The 11,931-nt window shown below is 32.8% G+C and overlaps 1 protein-coding gene across 1 annotated transcript; it reads left to right on the top strand.

Moving 5' to 3' along the window:
* On the top strand, window positions 1-2,310 carry LOC112707111 (pentatricopeptide repeat-containing protein At2g20710, mitochondrial). Its single transcript, XM_025758695.2, has 2 exons — window positions 1-398; window positions 939-2,310. Exons 1-2 carry the CDS (start codon window positions 132-134, stop codon window positions 2,163-2,165), a joined length of 1,494 nt encoding a protein of 497 aa, XP_025614480.1. The 5' UTR covers window positions 1-131; the 3' UTR covers window positions 2,166-2,310.
* The last annotated feature ends 9,621 nt before the right edge of the window (window positions 2,311-11,931 follow it).

Genomic DNA, 11,931 nt, shown 5'->3' with positions numbered 1-11,931 from the left:
GAGGATGTCGTGAGAAAGAAAAAAATAATTGTAGTTGGGCCTGTTAGCGTTGGTTCATTCGTACTCGCCCTTCTTCTGAGTTCTGAGGAAGGAGAGAAACGCAGAGTTGAGACTTGAGAGTGAAAGTGACGATGTTGTTTCGATCAAGTTTCAAACTTTTCAATACCTCCCGTATTTCTGCCTATCAATTATACTCAACAGAAGCACTGCTTTCTTCTTCTTCTTCTTCTTTCTCAGAACTCCGACATCAAATAATTGGGGGTAATGGGGACCCCAGAATCCCTGTGACCCTCATTCTCAACCAATGGCTTCAACATGGCGGATCCCTCACTCACAGTCAAATCCAATATCTCATCGCAACCCTCTCTTATTCGCGTCGCTACACGCACGCCCTTCAGGTTTTACACTTCAAGTTCCAACCATTACTTTTCTTTTAGCACATAGTAAAGCTTATTCAATGGTACCCCCTTTAATCTAACACACTGAATGCAGCTGGTTTCTGATTCGGATTCATGTTCGTTTTTGGTGGCTGACAATGTAAATTACAGTCGGATCATTGTTTTGTTTCATTTATTTAGGCAAAGTTTGTGCAAGTTGAAAATGATGTTCGTTCTATATTACTTTGATGCTAGTTTGTTTAGTTAGTTTATGTATACGATAAGATACTATGGTGGCGTTTGTTTCATTAATCTTATCACTTCTAAAGGGATAATAATAAGGATAAGGATAATGTTTAATTATGGTTGCTGTTATTGATACTTTTGTGTTGCCTAATCATTGATTCGATTATAATTTCAACCGGGTAAGTCACTTGAATCATGATAATTGATAGCGAGGTTTTACTAGTTAGTTCAATTTTTTAAACGATGTTTATAGTATTGTTGTGCTTGACTAATAACACCTAATATCGGGAGTTGATGAAACATTGCTTTTGTTAGATATCAGAATGGATGAGTGAGTCAAGTAAATATAACTTGACACCAGGAGACATTGCTAAACACCTCAACTTAATATCGAAAGTTCGTGGCCTTGAACAAACCGAGAGCTTCTACAGAGGCATTCCTGATGCCCTGAATGGATTCAAGGTAAATGCTGCCCTCTTGAAATGCTATGCAGAGCATAAATCTTTGGAGAAAGCGGAGGCTATCATGAAGAAAATTAAGAAGGTTTGTCCCGTGAACTCCCCCGCGTGTTACAATATGATGTTGAAACTCTATGCGCAGTTAGGCAAATATGACAAATTAGATAGTCTAATGCGAGAAATGATGGAGAAGGACATACGCAATGGTGCTATGTTTACTATTCGGTTGAATGCGTATGTAGCTGCTGCAGACATAGAAGGGATGGAGAAGTTACTAATGAGGATGGAAGTTGATCCTCTTGCAACTGTTGATTGGTATATTTACACGACTGCAGCAAATGGTTATCTGAAAGGAGGCAATGTCGAGAAGGCCTTGTCAGCACTGAAGAAATCAGAGCGGTTAGCTGTAGGCAGGAGCAAGAGGCTTGCCTTTGCATCTATTCAAACTATATATGCTGCTATTGGTAATAAGGATGAGGTTTATCGAATTTGGGATAAGTGCAAAGCCTCGAATGGATTTTGGAACAAAGGTTACCTCTGTATGTTAAGCTCTTTGGTGAAGCTAGCTGACATTGTTGGAGCTGAGAAGATCTCGGAAGAATGGGAATCCAATTACAAAGTTTTCGACACCAGAATTCCACATCTTATGATCCATACTTATTGTAAATTGGGTATGTTGGATAAGGCTGAGGCTTATATCAAGAGGCTTTTGGATAGCGGCAAGCAATTGCATGCGTCTACATGGGAAAGTTTGGCAGAACACTACTGCGTGGATAATAGTATGGAGAAAGCAGTTCAAGCAATGAAGACTGCGCTCTCTGCAGAAAGATCTAGACGGAGGCCTAAACCCTTTGTTTTGGCTGCATTTTTAGAGTACCTGAAGGAAAAAGGAGATTTGGAATCAGTGCTTCAGATTCTCAAGTTCTATAGTGATGGCGGCTATCTCTCTGTTGTAACCTATGATAAACTAGTAAGTTATGTTCATGGTGAAATCCCTGATGCAAAAGCCATTGATCTGATTAGAGTGGAAAATCAATTAGATGAAGACACTGAACATCTTGATGAGGATACAAATGATGTTTGAAGGTAAAGTTTAGTTAGCAGAACTAAATTACATCTCTCAAAATGTGGCCAAGAAAGAATAGATTATGTAGTCATAGCTGACAGATAAATGATTTCTTTTTGTCCACCTTTGTTTAATTAAGTAGAGACTAAAGTTGAAGTTTTCATCATGATGTGCCATTAAATCATCGATCTAATCAATTCACTATCATACATGTTAACATTTAAACAATGTTTAGGAAACGCACGGTTTTATTTCACACTACGTCTACATGATTTTGAGCGTCCACAAGATATTTTTTTAAGTACTATTTGTTTTTATCATAGATTATTTTTAAGTATAAAGAAAGTTAATTAAATGCAGTACCTCTAACTAACTGGATTACTATATCACTCTTTAATTGCAATTAAGAAGAAATTCTTTCTGATGTGGCTATCCCATTGGTGATATACCGGCATTGATGGTTTGATCTTTGATTCATAACAGTTGATACCGGCATTGGATTTTGGAAAAGATAATTATATATGTCTGTGTATAATGCTCCTATTATAATAATACATTGCTCTCATATTTATAAAAAAAAAAAAGTTTATCTAATTTGTATTCTAAGAGCATGCGTTAAGATAATAAATTAAATTTTAAAAAAAATTAATATATTTATTTTTTATTTATTAAATAAAAATATTTAAAATATCTTATTAATAATAATTTTTTCATATATCTTCAAGATATATGTTAGATAATTTTTTAAAAAAATTTATTTATACATGATAAAAAATTATCTTATTATATATTAATACAATGATAAGAGTTATTGTATTATATAATTTTAATTTATTGAAATTAAAAAAAATAAGTCTGCTCAAACAAAAAATAAACAAATAATAATCATTCAAAATCAATCATAACTTTTTTAATATAAATAAGATTTAGTATTTAGTAATTTTTTTAAAAATTTGATTATTATTTTATTTAATTTAGTTTTGATTTTGCACATAATAATAATTATTTTCATATAAATTTTTTACCAAATGTGTCAATTTTATAATTAAATAGTAAAAAATTATTGAATAATTTTTAATAAAAAATATTATTTATACTTATATATAAAGAAAATTATAACGGATTAATTTGAAAATTTTTCTTTCTCACCTTTTTTTTCCTTTCTTATGTAATTATAATCAAGAATAGAAGTTGGTTTTATTCAGTTTTTTTAATAAATTCTTTTATTCTTGTGCTATATTTTTTTTTGTATTATATAAAAACTTTAATAAAATGTGATTTGATGACACAGTGTTTGATAAAGCACCAGTATTAATAATAAATAGGGCAAAAAACCCCAATAAGCCACATCAAGAAGGGTGTAACGTAAATACGCCAAACTGAAAATCGTTTCAGCAATAAGCCAGACGCTATTTTTATGTAATTCGAACCAGGGTGGTTCGAACTACAAACGTGAGTAAATCGAACCAGGAAGGTTCGAATTAGGGGAAAGGAACTTTGAATGTAATTCGAACCAAGGTGGTTCGAACTCCATCCCCATGTAATTCGAACTAGGCTAGTTCGAACTATAGGCAAGTGTGCAACGTATGTAATTCGAACCAAGCTGGTTCGAATTACCCTTGGCGTGCTCCTTCATAAATCGAACCAAGGTGGTTCGAATTAGGGGTGATTCGGCTATATAAGGAGTTCGAATCACCCTCATTCGAACTATTATTCCTCCCCCTACCCCACAAAATCTCAGAGAAAACGACCCAAATTCTTTTCGAGGAAGACCTGAACGGAATACTCTGCTGATGGGGGACGATCCGGCACGGTTATATCGCTTGGATGGAGTCGCTCATATAGCCGGGGTCATCAACGAGGAGGTTAGTACGGAAATATTTTTGATTCTAGCGGTATTTGTGCCTTAGTGGTTTTGCATGTGGGTTAGATGGTGGTTTATGTTAGTGGTTTATGTAGGTGGTTTATGTGAGGGGATTATGTTGGTGGTTTATGTTGCGCTTCCGGAGACTCAGTCGAATCAACCATGTGCACCCATTCCCAAACTCGGAACACTTGCCCACATACCGGCGGTGATCGGACTCCACCACCTTGTACTGTACCCCTCGCCGGATGCTGTAAGTCTTCACACTTAACAGGACCTCATCTTTATCCTGGAATTGCTGACCAACCTGGAACTCTGTCAGACCAGCAGTGCATTCCGCATCTCTAGCCCCGAATCCAACAGCGTGCCCTAAAACCCCCTCATGCCTCATGGCGTCCAGGTCCAACGAGGAAAAATGTGGTGGATACTGCTGTGTGTCAGAGCTAGAACCACCGCCCGGCAATGCAGGCCCAGTCGCTCCAACCTCGTCGCCGCTGTCATCCTCAATCGTATCCGGCTCGACATCGTCCTCCTCTGCATTACCCAAGACTCCGTCTCCGACGCCAACCGGTGGAATGCCCTGTAAGGCGTTCGGCAGAATATCAAAAGATCCTACCTCGTCGCCTACGCCGTCATTCAGATCAACAGCAAAAGATGGGGAGGCGACAAGTTGGACCGCTGGCTCGTACACTGGGACGGAGGAAGAAGCCACGACAGCCCTGGAACTGGAACCAGCTGCTGTGGCTACATTGGTGGTATTCCGGTTCGAACCTCCTGAGCTGGATACCACATCAACCAGCTTTGCCAGCAATTCTGGTGTCCTCACCTCTGGAAACTGCCTCCGACAAAGAAACATGACTTGCAGGTCCTCATCACTACGAATCGTGAGACAATCATACTTCACCGTATCGTGCAGGATCGTGACTGGAATGCGATAGAAAAACTTCTTAAACCGCTTCGCACCTTCCAGGCCAAGTTTCATCAGCACAGATCTAACAAGGTCATCATACCTTGTCGTTGGATTCACGACAATATAGAGAGGATCCTTATCTGTGAACTTCACTCCGGAACGAGTTTTCCTCTTAATGGATCCTCTGTGGTGAACCAGAACAACAAAACTCTCCTCACTAGCCATCTTACTCCATCTAATGAGACCAACTCACATTTAGAATGGTTATATAGAGGTCTCTCTCCAACTAATTCGAACTGGCCCGGTTCGAACTAAGGTTTGTGTAATTCGAACCAGCCCGGTTCGAATTACTAAGGCCAGACTCTCTCTCTATAATTCGAACTTCCTTGGTTCGAATTATGTGCACTCAAGGTTCGAACCGACCTGGTTTGATTTATGAAGAAAATTCAGGTGTAATTCGAACTGCTCCGGTTCGAATTACTCTCATTTGCAGTTCGAACCATATCGGTTCGAATTATATATATACAAGATCCTGCGCATTATTGAAACGGTTTTCAGTTTGGCTTATATACGTCAATTTGAGATGGCATTGGCTTATACTGATTTTTTGCCCTAATAAATATATTGTGTAATATTGTCAAACATTAAAATAAAAAAATTAAATTAATATACTTTTGATGTGTTAATTTGATTATTAAAAATTTTATTGATATACATTAAACTATAGAGATCTACATCTTTTTATGTTAATTTTTTTTATTATTTTTTTGTACTATTTTTGTGTTTGTCAGTACATAAATGTTTTAGAACCGTCACTGAATTAGGTAATTGAGTTTCTCTCATGATACAAAATCTTATATATAAAAACTGTTTTGTTAAGAAAAAAAAATTCAATTTTTCTGTTACAAAAAAAAAATATAAAAAACCAACTATGATATAAGCCAACTTAGCTAACTTCATTTCAATCTTAAATTTGAAATTCGAAAAGGAAAAGTATAGGTAAACAACTTTTAGCCAACCCACTTTAGACAACTATAATTAATAATAATTAATTTTATATTTTTTAAAAAATAAAATTTAAATAATTATTAATTAATGACAATTAATTAGTATACATGAAATGCAATTCAAAAATACTTGTTAGCTTATTGTTAGCTAGACCTCTGTTGGTTATCTAGGGGGATTGATTTGAAAAATTTAGTTTTACCCTCTTTTTATATGCGTGTCATACAACCCTAAGCTACAAACCACTCCATATATCCACCTTCCGTTCTCTCTATCACGCTCCTCCTCCCACAAGTCGCGCCACTATCTTATCTTTGGTGCGCCACCATCAGTCACCCTTTCTCGTGTGCAGTCAGTTCTCCCACTCGCCAACTCTCCACCGCGCGTCCTCCATTGCAACTTCGCGCCTTATCCTTGTACCAGTCAGCCTCAGTCGCCGCATGCCCGCATCGTCATTCATCACAAGAGAACTTCCGACAGAAGACAACCACCACCTTGTCGCCGCTCACCATTCGACATTCCATTGATGCTAGTCCGCAAGGGAACAACTAGCGGCGTCCATGCCCTTCTCATCCACACCCGTGTCGTTGAGCACGTCGTCATTCTCGTCGTCCACGCTCGCGCCATCCACGATATATGTAGTGTCGTCGAAGACGTCGTTGCCAGCCACCCTGTATGCAATCGTTGTCTCCCTCGTGTCGCCGTCTTCCATCACGCCGCACTTCTGCCCTCGCGTGTTCTCTTACGTTGCCGTCCTCCATCGCATAAATAAAAAGAGATATGAGATTATATAAAAAAGATAAAGAAAATGTGTAATGTAAATATTAATTTATATAATAGATATAACAACGAAAATGATAATGAACTGGAATTTAATTCAATTGATATCTATTAAAAGCTTTAATTTTTCAACCGTCCACATTATCAAAATTAGGATCAAGATTCGCTAAAGTAACAAAGTTGGTAAAGTGATAAAGTGAAGAATTAATCACTCTTAGATTAAGATAATAGAGTATACATTTCATAAAAATTAAAAAATCAATTGTGAATAATCTTTTACTTTATCACTTTATCAACTTTCTCATTTTAAAAAATCCAAATTCTAAAATTAGAACGGACAATGCATAGGACAAAGTAGGGTTTAAATTTTAAACTCCACTTTAACCCTATTCGTGAGTTTAAATTTTTTTCTAAAAATGAATCCTATCTTATTTTTGGGTTAAAAATCTTTCAATACTAATCTTATTTACACTTTAAAATTCATTATTCGATCCTATCTGATTTTACTTGCAATAAATTATTTTTTTAATCAAACATAATATTTAATTATTTTATAAACATACTAATAAAACATAAAATATAAAATTAAATCTATATTAAAATTAAAAACAATAAAATATGATAAAATTCATGTTAAAATTAAAAAAATATATAAATTTAATCTCCATCAATCTCATTGTACATATGCATACGGAGAATTCGAGATGAAATTATTATTAAATATTTTTAGTTATGTTGACAAATTTCGAAATATTGTTATCATCATCATTAATATATCATATATAATATGGATGATGATTAATAGACTACTATAGCATGCATGTGAATATGTGATGAACTAGTAGACTATCTAGCTACTATTATATTTTAAGAAATGCAAGTAGCATTATATTATCCTATAATAAGTTATATATATTCAAGTGCATGTTGTTCCTCTTAAGAGAATTGAAAGAAATTATATAAATGATGATTATATGTTACGTGTATATATATATATATATATATATATATATATATATATATATATATATATATATATATATATATATATATATATATATATAATTACTAATAAATTGCCACGTATATAAATAAGTATTTGATATTTTATAAATTTTTTTTATTATATTACTACAAAAAAATTTAATTAATTAATTATTTTAAATTTAATTATTCTAATAATTAATTATTTAATTAAAAAATTATGTAAATTATTTATATAAATATACACATATAGAATAGCTTTTTTTTTTATATGTACACTCACATTTTTAATTACAAAATGTATAGAGAATCCATTTTAGTAACCAACCATTAGATCGAGAATGAAGCTAAGATAATGTGACATACATCCTACCATGCACGTGGAATGAAGTTTGGACAACCCGTAAAGTCTATTGATACAGCTTCTGATGCCGTACTCTATCAAATATTATTGGATCAGAAACATGGAAAAAAGGGTCATAAGCATTTGCTCATTTGCACCATGCATATGTAAATATACCTCTTTTTCCTTTTTTGTCTTCTGATTTTGCTTTTTCTCAAAGCATGGTTCTTAACTTGTTCAAGTACTCATCAATTCTCAGGAACTAATCATGTTACCTTGGTCTCTGTATATATTGTGCTTATAGTTAATAATCAATTAGTCTTATATGTTACTTAAGACATCATTAATTATGCATAATATAGTGTGGCATTAATAACTAATGATATCAGAAATTTAAAGGATGTGCATTGCTGTACTAAAATGGAATACATCATATGAAGCCCTAAATTTAAGGGTGCTTTAAGTCTTTAACTACCAATTAATCAAACTCGTATACTTTATTAAACGTGGCCAGAACCATCTTGTTGTATTAGGATTATGATAGTATTTTGGAGAGACATCGTGATTCATGGGTATGACTTTTTATTGTTATTTTTTATTATTATTATTTGTCGTTTATTCATCGATCAATCCACGTTTAAATCTCAATTTTCAAGATTACAAGTGAGAACCCTTTGATTTTGTCCAAGCAGGAAGACTGTCAAAACATTGTTTTTCAATCCATTTTGTGATTGTGTTTATTTAGCTCATTAAGCATGCTTGTATCTTCAAATTAAATACATCTTATTCTTGGAAACAACCAAAAAAGCTTAACTACTACTCCGATTATTTTCTTATGAAATCCTTTTTCTAGAAGCTTTCTTCCCCATATCTTTGCCTGATTTGATACTTTGTTTCTAAGATTAAAATAATTCCCACTCAGGACACTAACTTGATTAGTTTTATTTTTAACAGTAACTTAAGTAGATCAAAGATTAATTTATTGTAAATTTAAGTTTTATTTAAAATTTTATGATTGAATGATAATATATATTTAAGACAGAATTCTAATTCAATATTTGCTTTAATAGATGAATAAAGTAACTACTCAACCAATCTATCTAAATTAATTAACCAACTGGATTAGTTGATCGTTGCATTTATTGTATAATTGATACTCATACTCCGATTATTAAGGGAACCTATTGCAAGTATATATATCATTCATGGAGATTTTTATTGTCACGCTAACTATATATATAACTGTCACTAGTTGAAATTACTTGTCCGAACTAATTTGCATATTGATTATTATCAATTAAGAATTTGATTAACACTTTAATTGTTTCTTCTTAGTACAATTTTTTTTCTTTACTTTTCATTCACTAGATTCAAACTTAAAATTATTTGAAGATGTCGAAATGGAGATGATATATTGTTTAAAATGATTCAAGATTAAACTAGATAATATAATTAATAGTATGCAATTATTCAACTTTAATTTATCATGAAGATATTGAATACACGAGTATTGAGCGATATTATTATTAGTAGCGGTTAGAGCGAAATAACAACCACCATTGAAACTGTTGATTCGTAAGGTGTGAACCTGCCGCCAAGTTGTCCCATGTGTAACAGGTTCTATATATTCAAGCTTTTAATTTGTTGAGAAATGCGGAAATATGCTTATGTCTTACAATGTTTTAAAGAGTTCTTAAAAATTATTTTTTATATGAAGTTAATAGTTGAAAATCGTTAGACAATAATTTAGTTAAACTTATCAAATTATCTCACGGCTCTGAAATATTAACTTCACGTAAAGACACGTACGTGACAATCCACTTTTTTTAATTTGTAGTGCTACTGATCAATTATAATTCATCATTTAATTAATCTTGCTACCTTGCTAGTCGGCACCAGCATCCAGAATTGCTGACATTAATTGGACGACCAATCACAACGTATATGTATAGAAAACATTCATGGATTTATCCGCTCAAAGCAGCATAATTATAATAACATTCTGATGATCTAATTTTCATCAGTTTTTTTGAATGTCAATTAGTGATGTCCAACGATTTAAGTTAACGCAAAAGGAAACATAATTGACATCAGTGGTAATTAATTAGTGCTAACTAACTACTTAAAAACTCCTCCTAAGTCCATTACGTTACCTTCAAGAATCAAGGAAAATGAAGTTGCTCTGGTGTTCCAAGCATCTGTAACAAATTGATGTAGTTTTCATTATGTTGCTTTATATTTTAAGTTTTAACTGCCTCCAATGTCATATTTCAACCTGCATTATGCATAAGCTAAGCTGCATATATATATATATATCGGAGAAATAATAATATTTTTTTATATTTTTTTCATATTTTCTTATTTTCTTTTCATGGAGTAAAAGATTTCTCACGTATATAACAAAACCAAAGGCAATAATAACAATATAATAATTGCATTGATATGATCCACAGGCCCACAAATAACAATTATCATTCTCAAATCTAAAATTAAATCTGCTCGCGATTTTCTAAACCGTGGATATATACGTGGTTTCCACTATATCAGATCTGAAATATACCAACCAAGCCTTTTCTATTTTGTCATACTTATAACTATTTAGAACTACTCACCCGAAATTGGAGGAATTATTAAAAAGAAGGGACCATATTTTTTCAAAAATGATAGAAGAGACGTTAATACATCTAGTTGTGCATGACCACTTTTAATTTCTGCATGTTTTCTTTTCATAATTGTCTATTGCAAAAATAAAAAATACGCAATAATGCAATTGGCAATGAATTTAATTGATTATGAATCCTCCTGAGAACCTAATGGAACATTTGTACGTACAATAGGTTATTGAGTTAAAAAATAAACATCATTCATACTATTCAAAATAATTATTTGGGTATTAGGGATAATAAACATCTCATGTCATAAAATCACTCATTCCAAAAATTTAAGTTAATTTTAGAGTTTACTAAGAATCGAACTCTTAGCCTTTCGAATTTAGAACTCTAATACCATGTCATGATACTAATCATCTCAAAAACTTAAACAGATAAAAAAATGTAACACTAATGATTATATCTTTAATATTAAATTAGACATCCCTAAACTTTCATTATACACATTGTACAAATATTTCATTCACTCCTTATTTATTCTCATTGATTATTATTATGTAATGTAATGTCAGTATTATTTAATCGAACCAAAAATAATTAACCACATTACCTCACAAATAAGTCAAGATTATCCACTCACGATTTCACACCGACAAGGTGAGAGAAGAGAGCACAAAATGATTCTCATAGACCCCGTTTTGACCAAACGGCAGCTTGAATAGCCAAAATAACGTCGTTTTCATGGAGCATTTACGACCTAACTTTCTCCATCATTCGACCGTTTTGGTTAGCTGAAGCTTGAAGCTCAAACGAACAAACGGATTAACGTCAACAAGTACATAATAAACTAGAATCAGTGAATCACTTAAATTAAGTAAGTAACAGAATACATTGTTCGTTCTTATTAAAAATGACCAATAAACCCATACGACTTTCGATGCAATTAAGTATTTTTTAAAAATTATTTATTATTTATTAAAAAAATAAAAAATAAAAAATTTTTGCATAAAAAATAAATATTTAAATTAATTAAATAATATTATTTAAATTAAAAAATTTACTTATTTTTTTAAGACTTTATGTCAAGAACTTATTCATTTCGCACGCACATGCGGAATTAACGCCTTAACCGCCGGTGGGACCCGCTAGGACCCATCCGAATGGCATCTTCAGTAAATAAACTAGAGACAATAAGGGTAATAAGGTCAAAATATCGATTCCGTTGGAGGTTGACCCCACCATTCTGTTGCACTATAAAGAAGACCCAAAACCTCCCCAACGGTCTTCAT

Source organism: Arachis hypogaea, chromosome 8 (genome assembly GCF_003086295.3).
Source record: "Arachis hypogaea cultivar Tifrunner chromosome 8, arahy.Tifrunner.gnm2.J5K5, whole genome shotgun sequence".
In the NCBI taxonomy this organism is placed as follows: Eukaryota; Viridiplantae; Streptophyta; class Magnoliopsida; order Fabales; family Fabaceae; genus Arachis; species Arachis hypogaea.
Note: the sequence above shows the minus strand (reverse complement) of the source record. Positions and strands in the feature narration are given on the sequence as shown.

Coding starts and splice junctions, on each gene's coding strand:
- LOC112707111 (XM_025758695.2), top strand. CDS start 132: ATGTTGTTTCGATCAAGTTTCAAACTTTTCAATACCTCCCGTATTTCT. Junction 399..938: donor GCTACACGCACGCCCTTCAG/GTTTTACACTTC, acceptor TGCTTTTGTTAG/ATATCAGAATGGATGAGTGA.